This window comes from Heliconius melpomene, chromosome 21 (genome assembly GCF_056956725.1).
Source record: "Heliconius melpomene rosina isolate 202511_hmr_F chromosome 21, ASM5695672v1, whole genome shotgun sequence".
NCBI classification, from domain to species: domain Eukaryota; kingdom Metazoa; phylum Arthropoda; class Insecta; order Lepidoptera; family Nymphalidae; genus Heliconius; species Heliconius melpomene.
The window spans coordinates 12072061-12098563 of NC_140409.1; the positions used below are offsets into that span (position 1 = coordinate 12072061).

General features: G+C 32.2%; 3 protein-coding genes across 4 annotated transcripts; 2 read left to right on the top strand and 1 right to left on the bottom strand.

Moving 5' to 3' along the window:
* Window positions 1–39: 39 nt before the first annotated feature.
* Window positions 40–3108, bottom strand: Tpi (triose phosphate isomerase). Of its 2 annotated transcripts, none has more exons than XM_085205484.1 (6): window positions 2863–3108; window positions 2620–2745; window positions 2383–2494; window positions 2070–2179; window positions 1515–1721; window positions 40–776 (listed from the first exon to the last, which is right to left on the bottom strand). In XM_085205484.1, the coding sequence occupies exons 2-6, from the start codon at window positions 2728–2730 to the stop codon at window positions 570–572; spliced, it is 747 nt and encodes a 248-aa protein (XP_085061610.1). In that variant the 5' UTR covers window positions 2731–2745; window positions 2863–3108; the 3' UTR covers window positions 40–569. The 2 variants fall into 2 exon arrangements, with proteins under 2 accessions (XP_085061610.1, XP_085061611.1); XM_085205485.1 differs by having other exon boundaries at window positions 2824–3063.
* A 624-nt stretch (window positions 3109–3732) lies between these two features.
* LOC146527282 (protein disulfide-isomerase A5) lies at window positions 3733–17135 on the top strand. The gene is made up of 12 exons (XM_085205479.1): window positions 3733–3948; window positions 4110–4351; window positions 4693–4900; window positions 5667–5795; window positions 6656–6756; window positions 6950–7095; window positions 8889–9019; window positions 9466–9627; window positions 10906–11047; window positions 11474–11676; window positions 12338–12515; window positions 12830–17135. Exons 1-12 carry the CDS (start codon window positions 3925–3927, stop codon window positions 13087–13089), a joined length of 1926 nt encoding a protein of 641 aa, XP_085061605.1. The 5' UTR covers window positions 3733–3924; the 3' UTR covers window positions 13090–17135.
* Window positions 17136–23901: 6766 nt separating this feature from the next.
* LOC146527283 (uncharacterized) lies at window positions 23902–26503 on the top strand. Its single transcript, XM_085206024.1, has 3 exons — window positions 23902–23945; window positions 24316–24374; window positions 24996–26503. Exons 1-3 carry the CDS (start codon window positions 23928–23930, stop codon window positions 26332–26334), a joined length of 1416 nt encoding a protein of 471 aa, XP_085062150.1. The 5' UTR covers window positions 23902–23927; the 3' UTR covers window positions 26335–26503.

A 26503-nucleotide genomic window follows, 5' to 3' on the forward strand; every position in this document is an offset into this window, starting at 1 on the left:
GTATAGCAGATTAAAGTTGTTTTCGTAATAAAAACGAAATTTTATTATACGTAGACTTTTATTTATTTTATAACATAACTATATATAAGACAAAATTCGCCTACGAATGTAGATACTATGTGATGTGATAATATAATGTGAATGTCATCATATAAGAAAAAAATATATATTAAACTTGCATTATGCAAAATACACAAACATTTGATGTACGTAAATAATAACGTTATAAAAAAATATAAAATAGGAAATTTAAATAACTCATAATGGTAATTAAAATTGAAAACAATAATAATAAAATATAATAATAAACATTCGCTTTCAAATATATAATTGCTCTGCAACAAATATAACGCCAGCAAACTTCTTAGTTTACTAAATACAATGATCAAATTACTATTAAAACTGAGTTTTATATATTATTAATAATTTCAAATGTCACATTAATTAGAAAACAACAAATTATATGGCAGACACAAACTTCTATTACAATCAAAATATTTCTTCGTTTATTACGATAAAACATTTGATCTTAGTCATTTTATATTAAAATAGCAGTAAAACATACAAAATTACTGTGAAGCATTGATTATGTCAACAAATTCAGGTTTTAAGCTAGCTCCGCCTACTAAGAAGCCATCAATATCTTTGCAAGCGGCCAGTTCCTTTGCATTTGCCGCCGTTACTGAACCGCCATATTGGATACGAACAGAATCGGCTATATCAGGAGAAGCATTGCTGGATAGCCAGTTACGTAAAGCAGCGTGGACATCTTGAGCCTGGAATATGTAATGATTAGAATAGAATGTTTTTTTTATAAACACTGAAAAAAAATATTAATCTTTTAAAGTAAACATAAAAATTCAAACGCAGCGGGATTTGATCCCGCGCCTCTTGGTAACTGAAGCGCTATTTTCAAGAGACGCGGGTTCGCATCAAATTAATAAATAAATACTTAAAAATTATTTTTTTATCCTAAGTATGAATTGGCACTTTAGAAATATGAAAAACACCAATAGGCACACATTATGGAAGTGGAAGAGGTCGACGAACTGAGTATTATGAATATTATAGATTGACCAATAATAAAAACTGCCAAATATATTTAGAAATAAAATAAATGTGGAGCCTCCTTTTGAGCATGTTATTGCCTATACCAGGAGACTCCGCGTTTTGTTCTCTTTAACTCTATTTTTACTTAATAAACTTTTTTTCACACCACTCAAGACTAACTGTCTCAAATTCAGACAGAAAATAGAACACAAATTCTCTGACCCATATTGACCATATATTATTATAAAGTGTATAAATGAAAAATGTTATCTAGGATGTTGCAGTGCATCAACCTTAAGGGAAACAGTTATGGTTTTGATTTTCATTTGTGGAAATGAATTATTTTTCTTGCCTTTTTCTGGTAAAAAAAGAAAAAAGTCCGAAACAAGCCATGTCTCAAAATTTGAATTATGAATGAGGAACACTAGGTTCCTTTGGCCTATACTAGGTATAAAATAAATTACCTGTTGTGGTGAAGCAGTTTTGCCAGTGCCAATAGCCCATACAGGTTCGTAAGCTAACACAACATTGCCCCAGTTGTTGCCAATGGCAGGCAATAGAGCCTTAGTTTGCCTGAACACCACTTCCTCAGTTTTACCCGCCTCCCTCTCTTCTAAAGTTTCACCTATACAGGCAATCACTTTTAAACCACATTCAAGGGCATGGGCCACCTGAAATATATCAGTTTATTTTTATCATATTAGTTTGAATATTATATGCCTGTGGTCGTGTGGTATGATAATTCATAAAAAATACTAGACACTAAATTTAACTTTGCTGTGTAAAAGTGGAATCTTAATTAAAATTGTCTAAATGTATGCATGTTGTCCTTTCTATGTAAGAAATATACAATATTAATAAGAGTTTCAATCTAATGAACAATAGATAAAAAAGTATGTGTCCAAGACTGTTAATCCCCATGTCCTATTTCTCTATAGAGATATATGTATGGCTGAACCTATGATTTGATTATGCAAATATTTCTCTTACTGTATTGTATAAAGAGTCATTTTTTTTACCTTATCAGCAACCAGATCGTCCTTTTCACCAAAGATGGTTCTCCTTTCAGAGTGACCAAGGATTACCCAGTCAGCTCCAACATCTTTAATCATTGCAGGAGAAATTTCTCCTAAAACAAGTTGTTATTATTAACACATATATTATTCAATGAGAAGCCCAAGACCGGGTTGGTTGGCGCTTGATGAGGGAGGCCTATGTTCAGCAGTGAATGGCGATAGGCTAATGAATATTATTCAATAATTTAATTTATCAAAGGTCATGTCAATAAAAAAAGTTATAAAATCTGTATTAAATATTAGTTATCACTTATACCTGTGAACGCTCCTTTAGGAACCTTCCAGCAGTTTTGTGCAGCAACTCCAACGTTGCTAGGAACAATACTTTTCACATGGGCAAGATAGATGGCTGGTACTCCAATTACAATCTGTGAATTTTTTTATCATTTACATATGTAGAAAAAAGAAATGAGAAATAAAATTATATTACATCATTCTCAGAAGGACAGGACTTAGAAAGAAGTAACTAAGTTTTCATGTTAAGCACACCTACCTCAGCGTTAGGGTCGAGGGGGCCTTTCTTTAAGTTATTAACAATTTCATTTATTTGGATTTTGTCTCCATTCATCTTCCAGTTACCTCCAACAACGAATTTACGACCCATGATTGTAATTTGATTCTATAAAGATGCAAGTGGTTCATTAGAATAGACACATGATACAATTAATTTGTTGTTTTAAAAGAAAACTGCTAATACTTCGACTAAACTATATATATGACATCAGAATATACTTACAATGTATTACAAAGTTAAAATATAAGATAAATTATATAATACTTTATCCGTCCCGTTTTGCTCAATGACTGGCGAGGTGAATTATAATCTAAAGTAAAAACGTTTTTGTAACAATCAAATTGACTACTTGAAATTACTGTCTCATGATTGGCATATAAACAAGATTTTTTTCTGTAGTACCATTTTTAGCCAATGAAAAATTAGATCAAACTAGAATAATATTGATATGACAAATAGAACGGACTTTTACCGAATGACCGCTCTGACATTGAGAAATGTCATTTACTTAAGTTCGACTGCCTCGCAGTTCTGTAAATTATTTTAAGAAGATTAATATCATATTAAATACTTAACTAAATAATTATAAACAAGTAGTCTAGACAAGTCTGGTCTGGTTAAATGTGTACAAAAAAATATTTTAAGAAAAAACCTTCAGAAAATTTAATATTTTACGTGGACATTTGATGTATTTTTAGCTAATTTCTTTTCAAAATATTCGGTATTAAGCAATATTTTCTTTTTTGCTACTTTCAGTGAGATAAGTATAATATACTTAAAGTTTTTCATAATAAAACTTGCTTATAATTTAGGTGTAGCAACACAAACATCGATCGCGTAAAAGTTTATAAAAATCATGTCATTGATCGCTCGAGTTTTCATTCATTTTCATTACCACAGAATATATAAATATATATTAATATACATACATAGTGTTAGTTATGATCTGTAGCATAATATAAAAATGTAAAAACATACATAATCAGTTCTGAACTGAACCAACTGAATTGAATCCAAAATAATTAATTGAACGAGTGACGTTACAAAACGCCCAGTCTACCGGTTTTAGAACTTATGAAAAGCTCAAACATGACGTTGATGACGTTGACAGAACGCGCAGCTGACACATCATTAATTAATCATTACAAAATTTTTGCGGCCTGTGAAAGTGAAGTTTAAATAATTAGTCTTCCAAATATTGAATATTATCACATCAACAAAACTATAAGTAAAATATTATTTACAAATGTATTAAAGTAGTATATCAAGAAAACACAAACAAACATGTTGCACCAACACTTTTGGAAGGTATTTATTTCTTTCCCTAAGCTTTTACTGAGTAGTTAAAACAGTGAAACAGTTCATTTAATATTAATTAGTATGTTTTAATAATGTTCACCTGTAACACGTTTACAAAACAAAAATTGAGTACAAATCTAAATCTAGTTGACTTAAACCTGTTATTTCAGATATTTGTGTTGCTTTTCTTATGTCTTCATTTATCAATGCAAGTAAAAAAACAGAAGTCGAATGTTATATCAGATATCGATGACATCAAGGAATTTAAAAAATTGTTAAGAACAAAAACAAATGTCCTGGTTTTATATATAAATAACCAAAAATCATCACAATTTGTTTCTGACATATTCAAAGAAGCTTCTGATAGTATGAAAGGTCAAGCTACTTTAGTAGTCATAGATTGTAATGGAAGGTAAGCATGTGACTTGTAATGACTTAAAATGTTCCTTTTTTTACATATACCAAGGTAGGTACAGGAAAGGCAGTGTAAATAAATACACTGTTCAATTTCTGAAATATATGTAATAGGCACTTTCTTACTAGATCAAGAAATTGAAAGTAATGTATTCTTCCAAGTGGGAATCAAACCCACAAGGATTGTTTACTGATGCTGTGCCATCTTACCTCAACTTTTAATAACAGCCACAGGAACAGCCTTAATACTAACTAAAATTTATAAAATTCTGAACTTGAATGCAACTTATAATTACTACTAATATATAACTTGTATTAAACACATATATTTCTTAACAGTGAAGGCAAAAAACTGTGCAAAAAATTGAAAGTATCATTTGACAAGCCTTACATTATTAAACATTACAAAGATGGTGACTATCACAAGGACTACGACAGAGGCATCACTATAAATGCAATGGTTAACTTTTTAAGAGACCCCACAGGCGATTTACCATGGGAAGAAGATCCGACGGCAACAGATATTGTTCACCTTGCTGATGCCGATGTAAGATATTGATATTTTTTATACAATACATATAGTAGGGAAGGCAGGAGAAACCTACTATTACAACATTCTGCTCCCCATACCCCCAAGTTTTTGAGACAATGCATTTTGAGTAATGTAACACAACATCAGTCTTCATCATCTTAGCTGAATGAGGAAATGAAGTTAATTAATTTAGAAGCATTGTACCAGTGTGAAGCATTAAATAATAATGTAACATTGATTTTTAAACTATAATTAATAGTTTGCATGGCACTCAATAATATTAAACAAACAAATTAGTAGCAGTTTATATAATTATGTATGGATGATCAATTTGTAACAGTCACTTGCTCTTGAAATTATTCAATAGTTTTGTGTATTATATTTTAATTAAATCATCTTTATGCAGTATTTTGCACGCAGCAGGGTAGGCATAGGGAACCTAGTGTTAAGACAATCAGTTCACCATTTTCCGCCCAATTTTGGGGGCATCGCGTGTTGAGTAGTGGAACTCAACGCCGCTTCTTGGCTTGCTTCGACACCAGAATGTAGAAATGTAGATATAAATAAAAAAAAATATTCCATTTCTTCCCAAACTGTCTCGTTTAGAGTCACACTTTGTGCCGCTGTGCCACCACTGGCCTTAATGTAATACTTAAACTTTATGTCATTTATTTTTAAAATAATATTTTTATCATTTCATCTGTATTATATTTTAAAATATATAAATTTTATTAAATACAATATAGAACATATTATTATTTAGATAACATATTTTTGGCAGGCTTTATCAAAATTTCTCAAGAAAGGTATAGCTACATATAAAAAGTCATTGATAATGTTCTACGCCCCATGGTGTGGCTATTGCAAATCCTTGAAACCAGACTATGTGGCTGCCGCAGCTGATTTGAAGGTAATTGTGTATTAAATTATGACTGCTCACTTACTACTTATATAAATAAATACAGTAGAAACTTCATTATCCAGACCTCATTTATTGATTTGCCATTATCCAGACTATCAACTGTGATAACCCTACATAACCAAAGAAAATGTATAAATAAATCTGCTTCACGCTGTATTCCGCACACAGCAGCGTAGGCAGAGGGAACATAGTGTTAAGACATTCCATTCCCCACTTTCTGCCGAATTCTGGCGGCATTGCGTGTTGAGTGGCAGAACTCAACGCCGCGCCTTGTCTCGACACCAGAGCGACGAAAATGGAAATCTAAACGTAAATAAATATTTCACTTCCCCGAACGAGGAAAATGTATATATGTACGTAAATACATACATAATTTAATGATGTAATAATTTTTTAATAAATATCGATTATCGTTGATATGTGTTTGTTGTTTAATAGATTTATAACAATTTTGTTTTTTGTGAAATAAGTAAAATTCAATATTGAAATATATTTTTACTGACTTTATTAACAAAATAATCAACAATCTATATGAGTGCCAAGTTCTATGTCCAGTGTTTGTTTCTCAATAATGCTTGAAATTATTATATATACTGATACTTTTTATAGCAGTAATAGTATAAATTCAGTACAAGCTGGAGTATTATTGCTTGTAGTTTTCTATGTAAAAAAATATCAACTTGGCAATTTTATTTTATTGACCTTTTTTTCAATTTAGCTCTAAAATGATCTAATAAAACATCTTGACATGACCCTATAACCAGGTACTATAAATAATTCAAATTAATTATTTTATACAATTTTTTCTTATTACATTTTGTATTTCTAAACATTTTATTTAATTTTAGGGTGAAGCATTTTTAGCGGCCATAGATGTGTCAAAGCCAGGAAACTCTAAAATTAGACAAGTATATAATATAACTGGTTTCCCCACACTTTTGTTCTTTGAGTAAGTATCACTTTATATTTCTTACACTCAATTTATACAAATAAAAAAAAATGTATGAAGATTATTTTAAATCAAAATGATTAATTTAATCATTATGTGAATTAATTTAATTTAATTTAGATTTTTTATGGTGTTTCAATATGCATGCTAAATTAAAAGATTTTCTTTATTCTTCTTCTTATTGCTTTAATAGAAAGGGTCAACACCGTTTTCCCTACAATGGAGATAACAAACATCAAGCTATAGTAGACTTTATGAGAGATCCTACATCACAACAGAAGAAAAAGGAAGTGGTCGATGAAAGCTGGTCTCAAGATTCTGAAGTTGTGCATCTTACTTGTAAGTATTATAAAAAAATAGGCAAATGCGGGTCGGTTTCCCGTCAGTTTTATCTTTTAATTAAAGTAATCAACTTAGATGCTTAGTTTTTTAGTAATAGTAGTGTTATAATATCCAGGTCTAGGATATTCGATAATAATTTTAGCTCGATACCCCCATACAATTTGTCAAACTCTAAAAATAGCTTGTCTTTGAATGCATATACACTTAATATATTTAGTAAATTAAATTAATGAAAAGTCAATATCTCTTATCTATATATATAAAATCGAAAGGTCACTCACTCATCACGAAATCTCAGAAACAACATGTGCTAGGAATCTCAAATTTTGCATACGAGTTACTTATAGGACGTAGGTGCTCGCTAAGACGGGAATTTGCAATATTCGATTTCTAAGGGGTTGTTTTTGGGATCGAAAGTTTGTATGAAACTTCGTTACTACAAATGCTAGGAGTCTCAAATTTTGCATGGTCGTCACTTATAGGACGTAGGTACTCATGGAGAAAGAAATTAATAATAACGTAGGTCACGCAGGCGAAGCCGCGGGTGGGCCGCTAGTACAATATATAAAGTTACTTATTCTATTTACTTACTAGTGTATAAGAATAAAGTATTCATTAATTTATAATTAGTTGAGGTAATATTCATTTTAAAATATATGATTTAATCAAAGGGATATTGTCTTGACATTGATCTTGCTATATAAATACATACACCCTAGCTACGGTCCTACCATCATCACACACACAATACACACACGTAATATGCATTAACATTATTTAAAAGGATGCTTAATTTTTGTAATGTAATACAATGCGCCACGAAAGCCTCTCCTTAATAAAATAAAAATATACTCTTTACATATATTTTAAATATATTTATAATTACAAGGAAAGCTTGGTGCCGTATGTAGTTACAATTAACCTTAGTGTTTTTAAGTTTCTAAATATACCGAAACTTTTTGGAATTTACTCTTCTCTAATGTTACTTTTTTTGCTTGTCATATATATATATAGTAATGTCATTGATATTTATAATATGTTATCTAATAATTTGTTTCGAGTTCTAAAGGGTAAGCTATTGATTTATCTTTATATGTAAAGAAAAAAAACATTTAGTAGATAGTCATGCAACGCGAATCCCTGACCGTCCAACAAGTCAAATAACAACCAAAGTTGTTATTACATCCATTTCATGCCTAGGGTGGTCTCTAGAGTTAGGTAGAATTAAATAGAGTTTGTCTTACTATCTGTCTAATAAAGAAATCGTTTCAAAAATCAAATTTGTCTTTTCCTATACTATTATTTATTTACTTATCGAAATTACTTTCGTGTTGTTATAACGTTATCACGAAACATAATATCTGTACATTGAAAACTGAAATTTCAGCTAATTTATATAAAAAATTTTGCAAACTAAACATTTTCAATTGATATAACTTTTTTATTTATGAATTGATTGAAATAAAGAAAACACTTCATGTTATCGAACTTAAAGTTGAAAACTGCTTTTGAATAAGCGTGCACAAACACACAGCCAAACAGACATACTGACATAAATTTTCACATTATTGTTTTGTATACTATACAAGTATGTATAGAGCGACGAGTCTGTACCATTGCAATAGGAAAATAACGAGATATTAAATTAAATTCTCTTAAAGAAGTTCACGGTACGTCTTGCAGAACATGGGGAACGGAATGTGTTGAAACTGTTTGCTGCTCTGCTATTTGGATAAAATATAAAGCTTTTATTTTTAAAATAAATATATAATAAAGTATTATCTCCACAGCTGAAACCTTTGACAGTGTGCTTTCAAAAGCGGAAAATGCTTTAGTAGTGTTCTACGCGCCTTGGTGCGGCCATTGCAAACGTATTAAACCAGAATATGAAAAAGCTGCGGCTAGGATTAAAAACGAAAAGGTATTTTTGTTTTTATAATTATTATATATAGCTATTAATTATGTAGTTTGTATTTACCATACAGATATAAGTCGATTTTGTAGTAAGGGTAGTGAGTGATATTTCTGAATTAAAGCAAGGCGTTGAGTTCTACCACTCAACACCGAATGCCACCAGAATTCCGCGAAAAGTGGAGAATGGAGAATTTAAACACTAGGTTCCCTCTGCTAACCCTGCTACGTGCGGATTACAGCGTGTAGCTGATTTATTTATTTTATGTTAACTAAAGTTTCTTGTGTCTCTTATAATAATGTGTTTTAATTACTAATATTGTTTCGTTAACAATAAAAATATACTTTTTATTTCACTTTTAACCTTTATATTGTTATATACGCAATACAAAATGTACTCCATACTTAAATCTATATTTTTTGATAATTTTCTAACAAATATAAATAAAATTGTAGATAAACGGTCTTCTAGCGGCTGTGGATGCTACAAAACAACCCGAATTAGCCTCCAGATTTGGCGTCAAAGGTTATCCGACACTGAAATACTTTAGCAGAGGCGAATTCAAATATGACGCGGGACACGCTCGACAGGAGGAACAAATTGTTGAATTTATTAAAGTAAGTCTTATTATTCTTCTTCTTCTTTCTGGAATTAATCCCGGCTGCCAGGGTCTGCCTCAACTCAACCTACTCCACTTTACACGATCTTTTGCGTCCAAAGTTAGTCGTAGTTATGGTAAGTCTTATTCGTGGACCAAATTATTTTATAGAGTATATGGCTTCTTCTTGCGATCTTGTGATTTATTAATTCAGCAGTCAAACGCGGGTTCGAATCCCGTTGCTGGCAAAGTTTTTATGTTGTAACAAGTTGTTGTAACAATTTGGGGGTACTCACTAAAATTTATCATGTTTATACAGGGTGAAATTGTCAGCACCACCTTAAATGAAACCACAGTTTTAACTACTCTATAAAAGCCTAATATAATTCGGAAAAAAAATAATTCCCAAAAATGAAAAAGTTATTTTTTCAAACAAAATAAACAATAAAATTATCGTTTTAAAATAAAACGCCATTTGTAAAGTATAACACAGGCACGCACAGACTTACCTGTTAAATCGGAAACGTCGCACACGTATGTGTGCGTCACACGAAATACAGGTATGGATAAAAATCGTGAAATGAAAAAAAAATCCTACGTCCAAACTGTTGAGGTGCCTTGATTAATTTCTTAGGTGTGGGTTTAAAATATATTACCCTTTATGCAGTTTCAATAAAAGAAGCGCTGCCTCTTCCACCCTGTATTTACAAAGGTTTCATGATGACAAAGAATTATGTTTAATATGTACCTTATTTAGGGGCAATAGTGACGCGTAGTAAAACCTTTGATAATAGTTCACATATAGGATATCGAGATGGAAATGGATTTATATAATAAAAATGCGGTCTTACATCGAAAGCGATGTAGTGTCGATGTAGCTGTGAATGTGCACCCGTAGATTGCTCCTTGTTTAATTTAGCGTTGGTCCCAATAGGCTCTGATAGTTCTATGGCAATACGTATTTTTTTTGGCTTTTGAATTTAAACAATGCTATCATTAATTATTTGTTAATATTTAAAATATTTTTTATATAAATTTTTATCTAAATTACAAATGTTCGTTTGATTACTTTAGGTTAGTAGATAGCTATAAGGTTTGTCTATTGAGTTTAATTTATTTATTTATTTTTATTTTTATTTAAATTTGTTACTTCTCAAGTGGAGATCGAACCCATAACCTATCGCGGTGACACTTACACGCTGTTCTCTTTAGAAGAAATAAATTAATTATGATAAATACATTTAAAATATTTTAACCCATATTTCTAAATAACTCCAAGTAACTATTTTCATTCCAGTCACCACAAGAGCCACCTCCGCCACCACCGCCAGAAACCCCGTGGTCTGAGGAAGAATCCGCCGTGCGCCATCTCGATACATCCACGTTTAGGAATACTTTACGGAAAATTAAACATGCTGTCGTTATGTTTTATGCACCTTGTAAGTGTTTATTTTGTTAAGTTAGGTTAAGTTGGTGTCAAATTGAAGACATTTATGGTTCACGAGGCTTAAGCCGAGCTTTGCATTTGTGTGAGTGATTGTAACAGTAGAGTCAGAAAAAGTCTTAAAAATAAAAATTATTAGTTTGTGATCTTTGTTGATATCTGTTTGTAATATTTATTTGTATATATAAATTCAAACTCTAACGTAAAGGTAACTCTGACGTTTCATAGACCTTCCTCGACAGATGATCCAACACAAAAAGATATTTTTTCTCATTGAACGAGTATTTCCTGAGATTCAATCTTCCTCCAACCAAATAAACTCTTAAACTTTTTAATACTAGTGTAGATAATTTAATACGAATCATTGTTGCCTAAACTTAGTAATTATATTTTGAAATATAATTTTATTTCTCATTTAAAGGGTGCGGCCACTGCAAAAGTACGAAACCGGAATTCGTTAAAGCAGCTGACAAATTCTCTGATGAACTAATAGTGGCGTTCGGTGCGGTGGATTGTACTAAACAACAGGATTTGTGCGCGAATTACGACGTCAAAGGATATCCGACTATCAAATATTTTAGTTATTTTGATAAAATTGTCGAGGATTACAGTGGGGGGAGAAAGGTAGGATTTTTGCTTGTATTTTTCTTTGAATATCTATCTATCTATATTGCTATAAATCTAAGTAAAGAAATCTTTGGGTAACAACATTTGTGAAAATCTTCTTATAGAGATGCTAAGAACATTAATAAACTGTAACGTATAAGAATTTCGATGTAGCTTTCCAAGAGACGTGATTTCAAATCCATATATGCATATTTTTATATATTTTCTAAAAACTCATTTTTCTTCACAAAGAGTGGAAAAACTCTAAACATATATTGATGTTGTGGTAAACAGTGTAATATTTATCAGAAGTTTTGTGTAAAACTAACATAGAAATTTTGTATAAAATTTGGAGCTTGTTTAAAGTCAAGACAATGCATTCAAACGCTATACTAGTAACTATTTTTATCATTCAAATTTTATTAATTACTTTCCCATATTAGACGCTTAATCTATTTATGTTTCTGAAAGAACGTAGTATCCTTAAGACGAAAATGATTAATAATTATATCCCATTTGTAATTATATATATGTATATTTATTTAACTTTTAACGCTCTATCCCTGACAGGATAAGCAGAGGGAACATGAGAACCAAGAGTAAAAACACTCAGTTCTCATTGAAACACTACCTTTTCTTGTATTATATTTAATTCAAAAACGATATGTCTAACTTCCAGGAAGCTGATTTCGTATCATTCATCCACAGTCAAATGGGTGACATGTCGCCGACGTCGCAGAGCAAGTCGGACAGCCAGAGCGCGGGTTTCGGCGTGAACGTGCAAATAGCAGACGACAGTAGCTTCCAGAATATTATAGCTACTAAGGAACCTACGTTTGTCATGTTTTTTGCTACTTGTGAGTGGTTTTTTTTTCTCTGGTGGTTGCTTTTTTTTCTTGTTTTTATTTTGTAAACTCTTCTTGTAACTCTATCTTTTTCCTAGTGTTAAATCAAACTTAAAAAGAGATTTTTATTCGATTTGCGTTGTACATTCGATTTCCACTGGGGAGAATGAATCATTTCAACTCTCCGGTGCTGCTTAGTGTTGACTAAGCGCGGTATTAAGTTCCGCTACTCAATACGCAATTTAATACCAGGTTCCCACTGCCTACCCTCTTACGTGCGGGATACAGCGAAACTAAAAAAAATATATAATCTTATTTCATTCCAGGGTGCAGCCATTGTTCAACAGTTAAACCAGCTTTCAGTAGATTAGCAACAACACTAAAAAAGGAAAGTATTCCAGTGAAAGCTATAGCTATTGAAGCAGCGGAAAACGCCAAAGTAGCGGATTTTGCTTCCATACAAACGTTACCTACATTCAAAATATATTCTGATGGAAAACTTCTCGCTGATTACACTGGAGACAGGTCTTTAGAAGACATGTTGAACTTTTGTAAGAGTTATGCTAAAGTTAGGGATGAATTGTGATGACGGTAAGTTTTTTTTTATCATGTTTCATGTATTTTTTTTATTTTTGATGGTCTTGCTTATTTTTTTGTATATTTAGCTATGTCTATATATTATTCGGAATATTATAAATGATTTTGCCAAAATTATTCTAAAATAATCATTAATAAGAATATTTTTTTAAATATTGTTGTTTTGACACTAGTACTAATATTATTACAAAACTAATACATCAAGATATTCAACAAATATAAATAATATTACTTTAAATTGATTATAACTTCCTTATATCAACACTTATATCATCACATATTTTTATCATAATTATAAAATTTATAGTATCCTCAAAAATTACACAATATTTTTCTTATTTTGTCACAAACAAATACCAGTGAAAACCTTGTATCGCCTTAATAGTTTACGTGTTAATATTATTTTCTATATTGCTTCTAATTTTTTATTAAAATAAATAAATGTATAGGTTTTGTAATGGCGAGTTTAACAACAATATAAAATTTTACAAAAGTCACAATTAACATTTTAAATTAAATAAGTAAACATTTAACCCAAATCCAATCTTTATATTCAATTTTATTCAATATTTAATATGTATTGTATTTAAAGGAATTTATTTTATTAAATATTTAAGTTTAAAAGGCATTTACTTAAATAATCATTAATAAAAATATATAATCGTACGCTTTAAAGTAATAATTTAATTATATTATTATTACTCGTATCATAGATTATTATCTATAAATAAAAAAATGCATTTACGTATTCTTAGGTATATAGTTAGACGAGATATTATATATTTTTAAATATTTTTTAGATAATCGTAGTTGCTATAGACATATCAATAACATTTAAATTTCCCTAAATATACTTAAATGAACTAAAATTTGTACCCATAAACTTTTTTAATATGTAATAAAATTATGTTAATGAGGCCATTTTTTTGCCCTTTTTTTGTAAAAGTGTATTTTTTTATATATTTTCGTGTACTATTTTTAAAAAAATATTAGTATAATTAAAGATATGATATCAAAATAATAGGATATGATAGAGAACGATTATCTTATCTTATTGCCCGTTGAACAATAAAAAATATTATTGAAAACAAATTAATTTAATATATTTTATCTTTATTTATATATTTTATCTATATATATTTATATTTTCACTACAATCAATTTTTGATTCAATAAACATAATATTTAAATAACAAAAAAAAACTTTTTTGCATGGACTTTAACAATTTTAGACATCTTTTATGGATTATGGAAATGTTTCTTTTTAATAAATGATTAATTATGTTATGTAGTTTATACTATTAAGAGCCATATGTAAATTACGTCAGACGTCTCGAACAACTTTGAATTGCAATTGATAGTAAAATATTAACAATCGATCATTTATTTGTGAGAAAATCAAATTTAGCATTTAATGAATTGTCAATTGTGACACCCGAGGTAACAATTAATTTCCTCACAAACAAAAGATGGTAAGGGGTTCTAAATTTTTTGACATCATATTTCTATATACTATATAGAAACACAATTTCAGAAAATCTGTTTTATGTCACACTAGGTGGGGGTTTAAAAAGTTATTTAATTCGTGTGACGTGCTTAACATAATTATGTTCGCTTATAAGAAATTTGTATACAAATGTATTTAGTAAATTTTATGATTATTATTATATTTAATGTAATAGTAGGTAGTTTGAGCATATTTATATGATATTTTTGTACTTTGTTATATGTATTTAGATTATAAGAGGTAGTAGATGTTAAGACGACGATTTTAACCAAAACTTTTTTATTTGAAATATTTATGATATTCTAAATGAGCATTCATATTTCATATACAATATCAACATGTTTCTAAAACGTATCTAAATAGCACACAAATACGACAATTAGTGTATAATTGTCATTAACTTTAAATCAGTACAGGTCAATTTCAATTAAGTATCAATTTAATGTTAGTTAAAAGTTTATTTTTTTTAAAAAAAACAAGTTTATATTCTCATATTTTTTGATGTTCGTAGCCTTTTCTCTATTATAAATAATATTTCAATGACAATATGCAAAAACTGTATAATTTATATTAATTTAAAACATAAAAAGGTTTTGGTTCGATCGTATGTCTGCTCATAATACATTATCTACGTACAAGTGGTAATGAAATTCTAAATATTATAACTTTAATTCAATAATCTCGCTTCCATTATATTTTACTTATATATAAAATAAGATATATCGTCGTTCGTCTATTACAATATATATATACATGGATGATTAAAGTAAAAAGTACTTATGCATAGGTACACTTTGCGAGGTTTAAGCTGAGCCTTTGTATTTGTGTGAGGGTCTCTAAAAGTAGATCTAGAAAATACTTTTAAAATAACGTTTATTATCTATATATACCCACCCATTATCTATACATACACACACACACAAATGCAAAAATAAGCGTATACCTCTCGAACTATACGTATCGTAGTCCCAGAATAAAAGTAATATAACTCGAAACTTTTACTCATTTTTACTTTGAATATATTTTTTAAACCTAACTTTATATCATTATCTTCATCTACATGTTTATTATTAGGCTATACAAAATATTAACTCGATATTCTAAATTCAAAGCTTATATTAATCATTACTGACAATATTCTAAATTTTTTCTATTTTAAATATATTCTTACATGTTATACAACAATTAATATAAAGTCACTGTATAAATTTTGATAATATTTAATGCTTTTGATCCATATACGTTTATGTAGTAGATATATGTAACGTTGAATTATAGTAAATTGTATAATTATAAACACTTTGTCTCCGTGTAATTGAGAAAAATAATTATATGTGCGGTGGTCTTGGATTATTTCAAGCTTATTAAAAAATCTTGAAATAATCACGTTTTTTTTTTTCTATTTTTTAATGTAAGCTTAAAAATGTTATATTTTGAATGGTCACCAATGATCAATTCTAAATGTTATTATGTTTCATAACTGTAAAGTAGTCTCGGCCAAAAAATATAAAAAAATACAGAATGGGCTTCCAATATATTCTTTTTTTTTTCATTATACATGTTAATTGTATCTACATATAGTCTATAAACAAAATGTTTGGTCTTTTATTTTAAATATTATGGAGATTACTTATTATTATTACGATTTTTAGATGAAGAGTTGATAGTATTTTAGCGCTTAATATATCGTTTGATATATTAAAGTAATTATGAAATATAATTATGACCGTAAATATTAAATATTCTTTAATGGTTATTCTGATAATGACAGTAATATAAAAAATAAACAATTGTAACTATTATTTTTCAAATAAAAAAATAATCGTTTTCTTCTCATTATATAATATTTTAAATAAACTATACAAAACATAACATTTTTCTATGTTGAACTGTTTACAAACTAACCTATAGCACGCTTTAAAAGAAACTACGAATATTCCAAATTGACAATAAAAATAAGAAATGTATCATATTTTAGTAATTTTAACGAATTTTCTATATTCTTAATAATATTGTAGTGATTTATGTGTTTTGGAAATTTCATATTTATTAGTTAATGTATGTATTGTGCTAAAATTGTCCGTATCTAGGATATAAGGCTGCTTGAATTTGTATTAAAGAATAATTATGTATATAACATTTTACTACTGTTTTTTTATAGATCTATATATTATTATATCGATGTCCCTGAGGCTAGTCATCACAAAATTTTTTACGTTAGAAGCTATCGTAATGAAATGTCTGATTGTGAGCGCGATGATTGTGTGCTTCCTTTCCTATAAAAATGTAGAAAAAAATATATCTTTCATGATCCAAACATAAAATTTTCTAAAATTATCAGCTTATTACTCAGGGACTTCGAAATATATTGTAATGTTTTCTTTATATATAACAATTTGTTAAATAAAATATCTTTTGGTATCTATTAATTCTTACTTAACCTGATACTTACTATATAGAATATGTCATTTTTATATAATATTAAATTGTTTATATCTTCTTAGATGCTAATAAAATATACATTTTTATTCAACGTGTTTTATTTTTAAGAACCCAATGAAAAATTAGTTTCTTAAGTGTCTTATTACTTACAGTGCAGATAATTGGTGTGTTGAAATAATTAAGTTTTAAAATTTAAGTTCCATTAAGTCAGTGGCGTAGCTAGGGTATTTGCTGCCCGGTGCGGCTCGGGGGACTTGATGCCCCTTTTCTGTTGATGAGTTCTAAAAAAAAACAAAGTGATCGTCAACGTTGACTTCTAAAAAAAAAAAAAAAAAACAAAGTGATCGTCGACTTTGATGCCCCTTTCCTTTTGATGCCCGGTGCGGCTTAGAGGACTTGATGCCCTTTAAAATGGTATAAGGTCCAAAAAACAAAGAAAAAACACACTAATCGTCGACTTTGATGCCCTTTTCCTGTTGATGCCCGGTGCGACCGCCCCGCTCGCACCCCCCTAGCTACGCCACTGCATTAAGTTAATGGTGAATGATTATTTTGCTAAATTATTTACGTTCTCATTAAGACACTCCTAAGATGGCATTGATTTCCTCGAGTGGGAATCGAACCACGTTCTCGCGTTTACAGCCACGCTCGTGCCCTTATGCCACGACTGGCCTCAAGGCCTGTTAGGCTTTTAAAGTAAAGGAACATATAAGAATTATATTTTATTTGTAATATATTAGAGAAATTTATGGAAATTTTATTTTTGTATTCTATATTGAATTGAAACTACAAAGTAAATTATATAACAGTCGCGTCATAGATGTTGCAAAAAGGAAATGCTTTCGCTTAGAAGAAAATAAATGAGCCATCTCTTTTAGATATAAGCACCGATTTATATTCTGAATGTATATCTACAGCCGCCTTTATAGGTAAATATAACATAATAACTTGGTATACTAAAGTTGAAAATAATTATTGCTTTTTTATTATTATTTTAACAATTTTCAATAGTTGTTTAATATTTTTAACATTTTGAATGCCCTACCCTTTTTCAGCATCAAATCTCTACCAACAGCGTCGCTGTATCTGTACTTGGTAAAAATACCAATGTATGGACGTAACGTTTTGAAATTGACAATACAATATATAATAAGACATAGGAAATACACGGTATATACCTTCATACAAATCGAAAGTGAATAGGTACTTTTTATGGAAATGGACGTCATCGAAGACCGCATCTATGCTTAACATCGATCAGTCTTGATGGGTCAAATGCACTCCAACTTTAGTATAAAAAATAGGCTTAGTGTGTGTAATTAGTGCAATACTGAAATACCTATATAACTTTTTTAGTTGCTTGAAATAAATTATTCGTAAAATCTAAAGCGACATATAACTTTACTTTAAAAAGGAAAAATTGAGGGTACAACTATCGTTTAATAAGTAATGTTTGTCAAATTACTGTTCTCCTCTTTCGATTTAAAAAAAAAAACAGCTTCACGCTGCATCCCGCACACAGCAGGGTAGGCAAAGGGAACCTAGTGTTAAGACACTCCGTTCCTCACTTTCCGGAGGAAAGGCCTGTTGAGTGGCGAAACACAACGCTGCGCTTTGCCTCTACACCAGAGCGCAGAAATGGAAATATAAATTTAAATAAATATTTAATTTCCTCGAGTGGGGATCGAACCCACAATTAGTCGCGTTTACAATCACACTTTGCTGGCGAAGTTTTCCATTTTGTTACTCATTTTATAACCATCAAGTTATGAGTTGCGGAAACGAACGCCGCAATCCTTAATCAATAAAAACATGTTCTCTTAGTAACAATATCAAAAACATAAACATAATTCTAATATAAACACAACATAGAAATAGGTGGTCGTACTTTAATAATATGGGTAGTTCCAAAGTAGAAAGCCCGTACAGCGTCCAGCCGCGGCCGGCCAGGAAATGTTCCATTACAGGTTTTCTGACCGGTCCCTAATTGAGGCAGAAACAGCCTCACTTACTCACTGTGAATACATTTACTTCGTGTTGGTATACGAATTTTTTAGATTACCTTCAGTGAATCTATTTAGGTTTTTCAATGTCATTTTTAACATGTTTATAGTGTTATTCCACATTTAGAGAAGAAAAATATATTTTTTAGAAACGAACAAAAATTGGTTGGATAATTTAAACATTTAATGTTATGTTTATAGGTTCATTTAAGTATAATGTTTATGGGTTAGGTTAGGTTAGATTTTTTTTTCTGTAAGTATGTTGTATGTACTATGAAGCAAATTTAGGACTATGTACGAGGTTATAATAAAGGGTAGTAAAATTTCCATATCACAGATACGCGTTTTCTAAATTTTTTAAGTTTTCTATTTTTTTAACTTTACCTAGGCAGTTAGGATAGAGGATAGATTTTAGTCAGATGGAACCTGGGAAACTTCTGTTAAGACATTCTGTTCTCAGTAAGACTCCTCCATTCCTCATTTACTGCCGAATACTAAAGACATTGCGTGTTAAGTGGCGGATTTCAATACCGCGCATTCTCTCGTTACCACAGCAAGGAAATGAAAATATGAAATATTTAATAACCTCCAGTGGGAATCGAATCAACAACGACTGGCCTCAAAATTATAATATAAGAGTATAATATTATAATTTATCGGTTTACATTAAAACTCTACTCCCATCACGTGTTTTTAAACTACTTTGCACAAAAAAAAACTGTCTAGGATCGTATGCTAATTGATTAAGCACGCGTAAAACCCCATTACGTCTTCATACTAGTATAATACGGTCAACAAGCCGTGGCCGTCTTTAATTAGCTGTAGACGGCTGTGCAGATTTGATATTAGGATTATTTGAACTTTTGATTATTTATAGCGGCCAAGACTTGTTGCGCGTACCATATATTAGTGCTAATACAATAATCGCTCGGTCACAGCTCCGCCGGTAGGGCATAATTACATAAGATGTTTCCTCTCTAAAAAAAGTGAACGTGCTAACGTAATCAAAATAATTATTTGTGTAAGAAATCGCCTTTGATGCCTCGCACTATGGTCCACTTCCTGGTTCCTATTATCTTAATTTAGTGTTCGCCCGCTTAAACTTCTAGTTTTGTTTAGCTTCAAGCCATGGCCCGCACATAGCATGGTAGGCATAGGGAATATCGTGTTAAATTGCCACTTTCCGCCGAATGTTTCAAGGCTTTTAGCTTGGTGCCACAGTAAAGAAATGAAAATATTAATAATTCATTCCCTAGAGTGGGGATCGAACTCATAACCGTCACGCCCCTGCGCCATAACGGCTTCAAGCTAGTATAAACACTATTAAACTTGTAGTTAAGTAGTTATACAATTTATGTAAAAAAAAATCAGCTTCACGCTGTATCCCGCACACAGCAGGGTAGGCAGAGGGAATCTAGTGAAGATACTCCGTTCCCCACTTTCTGCCGAATTCCGGAGGCATTGTTTGATGGGTGGCAGAACTCAACGCCGCGCTTTGCCTCAACACCAGAGCGAAGAAATGGAAATATAAACGTAAATAAATATTTCACTTCCTCGAGCGGGGATCGAACCCACAACCGTCGCGGTACAATCACACCCTTGTGCCGCTGAGCCACGATGGCCTCACCAACCGACCAATTAAATATCTATATGCGTGAATTGGATTGCTCACTTCATATGTTAACATATAGTGAGCAATAAAAGTGTAATTTTATTTGAAATTGAATAAATTTTATTAATATTAGGACATGACACCGTCATTTCACCGTGGGTTGAAATACTATTTAGGGTAATGTTTTTGCTTATACTATGTTATAATAAGGATATTTTTCAGCACACATAAAGGATATATGAATTAAAACTAATTTTATATAAGACATAAAAAATAGGACATAGAGAATAAATTATAAAACTCTTTTGAGTGACTGATGGAAATTACTGCATTTAGAAATTTGATTTTTTTAAATGGTTGGTTGGGGAGGGGCTAAGAGAGCTTCTTGAAAGAGATCAGGAAAACGAGATTTCCATTTCGTCTTAAAGTACTCGCAAACAAAACTGTGGGCCTAAGATTCCAAAAACATTATACTTTACTACTAAAAACGAACTAACAATTCTTTGATAAATACTTCGAAACAGGTTACTGCAATGGTAACTGAAATTTATTTAAAACCAATGCAACTTGTGTGGTAAGTCAACAATTACATATATTTAGGTAGTTTATTATATTGGCACGCGTGACAAATTATCGTTTTTTAATATATTAACGACATGGTTGATATGTTATGTTTAATAAAATATTTTCGAAAAAATAAAAATGGTTTAATCATATTTATTGTTTGACACAAAGTAGGATTATTAAAATAGTCGGATAGAGATTTTGTTTTTACAATATATGTTATATGATTTTTTCTGTTTTCATGTAGTGTTCATGTTCTCTTTCACTTTCAATAAATCTACCAAAAAAGTAAAAGATTATGATTTAATTAGGTACATGGTGTCGATGTGAGCGTCCTCACCCTTGCTCTATATGTAGCTTACACCGGAGTACGGAGTATAGGTATACTTTACAGTATCGCACATCTATCAGGGTTGGCTAACACGAAGGGAATTATATAAGACTAGCCGACGCACGCAGCTTCGCCTGCTTATTTGCACCCCGGATGAGTTAAAATAAACAACGAAACATGTGCCCAATGATATTTTTTTTAAAGTCTAAGTTTCGATTTTTATAAAAATCGGTGGCGATTAAAAGATTTTTCCATATTAACTTTCAATCCCTTATTTACACCCCTAGAGGATGAATTAAAATGAACTGATTTTCAGATTATGCAAGAGTTGGAAGGCATTGAGGTCCAAGCCCTGTCGTGCTGTCTGGGCTCAATGACGGCAATTATATACTGTGTGGTCTGCGGCCACATAATACCACCCAAGCTTTAGGACTTGATAAACAATTGTATGACTCGACCAGTACATCTATATAAAAGCGAATGCTGGCTTGTAGTTGTGCTAGTACGGCACACTCAGAAACTTCACGGCGTAACCTATGTGACATATTTATTAGAGGTAGGAATAAGTCTTGGAGTCCGTGATACATCTTTTCTTATATTAGTTTGATTATCTTTTTTCTGGTTAAGAAAAATAAAAATATTTCTAGAGTCCTACTAATTGCGAAAATATAATTTAGGAGAGAGTTTTCAATATAAATATATAATGTGTTTTATAATTATCCTTGGATATTAGGGTGAACAGTAAAATAGCTAGAATTGAGTTGCTCTGAAAAGAGATTTATTATGTAAATAAATGTTCACACTTTTACAAATATTCTTTAACCTTAATCTATCACAAACTCACCTGAAAAGAGAAACAACATTTAAAGCTATTGTTTCACCAGTTCGTATTAATTAAATATTAAAATATATTTTTCTCTTTAGTTTTTAAGAGACGTCAATGTCATATGTGAAAGAAGTATCACTAACTTTTTTTACATATATACAATACACTAGGTTCCCTTTGCCTACCCTGCCATATGCCGTATATAAATAGCGTTAAAACAAAAATCCTGATTTATATTAACCCATACTCACCGACCATCGTTATATAATTTTTGTATGCTTACTTATTATTCAGTGACATAACACTTTGAGTTCATCTCAATTATTGAAGGTTCATATATTCTTGATGCGTGTTGTAAACGATTGACAACGGTTGAAAATAATTTGTATATTTCCTCTTAGACGGATCCTAGTCTTGGCTGCTGATAACTGTTGCTAAACCTAATTTACTGCTCTTCTTCTTTCTTCTGCTTTCGTCTAAAGCTTCGTGGTAGATATATTAACATTTGTTCTGTTTCTGATTTGGACCTACATCTTTAGTAATCGATGCTAACACTACCACTGCACAATATGTCCTAAATCTTTCATAAGTGTTAAATTATAGTTGTCATTCGTTTCCTCGGTATGGTGTCGAGGCAAAGCGCGGCGTTAAGTTCCGCCACTCAACACGTAATGCCTCCAGAATTTTGTGGAAAATGGGGAACGGCATATTAACACTAGGTTCGCTCTGCCTACCCTGCTGTGTGCGAAAAAACAAAAATTGAAGCAATATATTATTTTATTATTTTAAGTATTGTTTCAAAAATAAATTCTTGAGAACTGTAAATAAATATGAACAGTAATATAAAAATGCGTTCTCAGGTCTTTATACCTTGCCGTTTAATAGCTTGGATGGAGTGTTCAGTAGAAATGATGTGTACGACAATTGAAAGCTATCTCCTAGCGTCTTCACATTTTCTACACAGAGCAGTCATTATGGGCTTGCATAACCGACATGTTATAATTAAAAATATATTTAACTTAGTGTTAGCATAATTTCACTTTAGTTTACAGAATTCGGCAGAAAGTGGGGAACGGAGTGTCTTAACACTAGGTTCCCTCTTAATTTTATAATTGGTTAACAAATGAGGCCAACAGTGGCATGGCGTACAAGCGGCACAAGCGTGCAACGGTAAACGTGACAGATCGTGGTTCGATTCTCACTCGAGGATTTTTTTTTTATTGTATTCTTCATATCTCTACAATAACTTAAGAATTTAAGAGATCTACCGATTTAATTTTAGCCAAATATCTCTTATTTCAAATTTTAATTTTAATTAAAATATACATATAAACGATGACTAAGATCACTGAATATATTAAATTATTTGTGAGAAGAGGTATATTTCATTATCGTAGTTATTTAATAATGTAAACAGCAGTTTAACATGTAAGCACACATTTTGCGTGCGAAGTAGGGGTGCACATTCACTGTCTTATAAAAGGCTTGGTGTTTCGCTAGAGCCACAAGAGTTTACTTTGGTGCGGGAAGGTGCTACACACCATGGCTTACCGTTTTGCCGTGAGTAGCTGTCTTACTATCTCTATCTTTTCATATAGTTAATAATATATTCATCCTTATTAAATTGTTAGTGTTAGAAATAAAAGTTTATTGATACGAGTTTATCATAATAATTAACTTAATAATAGTATTCAAAATGAAAGTTCAACATCCTATAAGCTTCCGTGCCGAAGCGCGGCAGTACTGATATCCTCGATTACGTCACCCGGAACACTCGTGAACTAGACATTCGTCTGGTTCAAGTACCACTTTCGTTTTCATCTTAAACTTAACCAAGCTTATCTAGGATTGTTATATAACTAACTATATATGTAAAAAATTAGAAAATGCCTTTTAAAACTAGATATTAAATGTATATATTGTATTTCAGCTGAGCTGTATTCTGCTGGCTAGCGTTGGCATCTGCACCGCGACTTTTGGACATGAACAGTTAGTATTTTCATGTCCTTCATTTCATTTACAAATGTTTAATTGATTTCTCATTATCAATTTGTGGTTCCTTATTTGTAGTGAGAGAACCTAGTGATAAGACACTTCGTTACCCATTTTCTGTCAAATTATGGAGGGATTTCGTGTTCAGTGGAAAAACTCAACGCTGCCGCGACACCAGAGCGAAGAAATGAAAATATTAAATATTTAATTTCCTCGAATGGGAATCAAACTGACGTGAACCTGCCACGTTCACAGTCACACTTCGAGGCCTTGCACCACGCCTGGCCTCAATTGTGGTTAGACCGTTTATTTAACCATTAGACGCGAGTACGTTTACCGGAACCGCAAAACACCTGTAGCAAAGCATTTAATTGAAATTTCTTGATTTAACGATTTCTCACGGGCTTATTGTGGTAATTGTGAAATTGTTTGTGTCATTGTGTCTTCACCCTTACGTTTCCACTGCCTTCACATCCGACCCTGCTCTGCGACCTATTGTAGCTAAGGTTTCCCATAGTTATATCAACTTACTCGACATTTGTCAACTTTTTGCAGTGATAATGAAGACGCAATGCGATGCGAGAGTTGTAATTTTTAATTATTTTTGATGTTTTACAGTGTTCATATTCGGGTCCATATACCTGAAGATCATCATGCGAAAGAAGTTGTAGTACACCACGATGACCACGGACATGGAGGCGGTGGAGGATATGGAGGCCATGGTGGCCATGGAAGTGGTCTAGCCGATCATTTGCATGGAGGATTTGCTGATCATCTTAAAGGCAGTGGTGGTCATGGCGGAGGTGGACATGGAGGAGGATTTGGAGGTGGCTTTGGAGGAGGCCATGCCGGCAGTTTTGGAGGTGGTCATGGGGGAGGATTTGGGGGTGGTCATGACATCGGCGGTGATCATGGATTTGGAGGAGGAGACGGTGGAGGATTTGGTGGTGGTCACGCCTTTGGAGGTGATCATTCAGGAGGAGGATATGGGGGCGGACACGATATAGGAGGCGGCTATGGCGGAGGTCACGACAGTGGTCACGGAGGTGATGGTGGTCATGGTATTGATTTAGGAGGTGGTCACGGAGGTCATGACATAGATGGTGGCCACGGAGGTGATTTTGGAGGCTACGAACTTGGTGGGGGTCATGGAGGAATTGGCTTCGGAGGAGGAAGTAGTGGAGGACACGGAGTTGGCCACGGAGGTGGACATGGAGGTAGCTTTGACGAAATTAGCGGAGGAGGCGGCTATGGTGGTGGTCACGGTGGTAGCATCAGCGGTGACCACGGCAGTCATAGAGGAGGTTTTGGCGGTGGTCATGGAGGCGGTTTCGGTGGTGGTCATGGAGGTGGTTTTGGCGGTGGCCATGGAGGCGGTTATGGAGGCGGTTTCGGTGGAGGTCACAGTTCTGGAGGTTTTGACATCGGGAGCAGTTTTGGCGGACACGGCGGCCATGATGACCACAGTAGCGGTGGATCAAGCCATGGATTTGGAGGTGGCCAAGACAGCTACAGTGTTGGTTTTTCTAGCCATGATAACCACGGGTCGGGTGGGCTTGGTAGCTACGGTAGTGGAGGCCACGGAGGTCACGCAGGTGGACTCGGAGGAGGTTTTGGAGGTGGTCATGGAGGTGGACATGACAGCTACTCCGTCGTGAGTGTACAGTCCTTTGGAGGAGGCGGCGGTGGTCACGGCGGAGACAGCTATAGTGTTGGCGGTGGACATGGGTCTGGTCTTGGGGGTTATGGAGGAGGACATGGCGATAGTTATAGTATTTCGGGTTCTGGAGGTCATGGCGGCCACGGGGGCTTCAGTTTATCTGATTTAGGTGGTCATGGTGGTCATGGCGGTCATGGCAGCATCGGTCACGGTAGTGACGGCAGCAGCTTTGGTGATAGTTACACAAACGCGCTAGGTGCTGGTCATGGGGGCGGTCCATATCACAAAAGAAAATAATAGATATCAAAATTAAAGATTATACTTGTTATAATTGTCAACTAAGTCATAGTGTTCGCTGGTGAAATACGGTGAGATCCAGTATTACAGTACAACTCTTTTAAGTTATGTAGGTTTAAGTTATTGTTATAATATTTTTTATAATTTAATAATAAATGTTATTTAAATA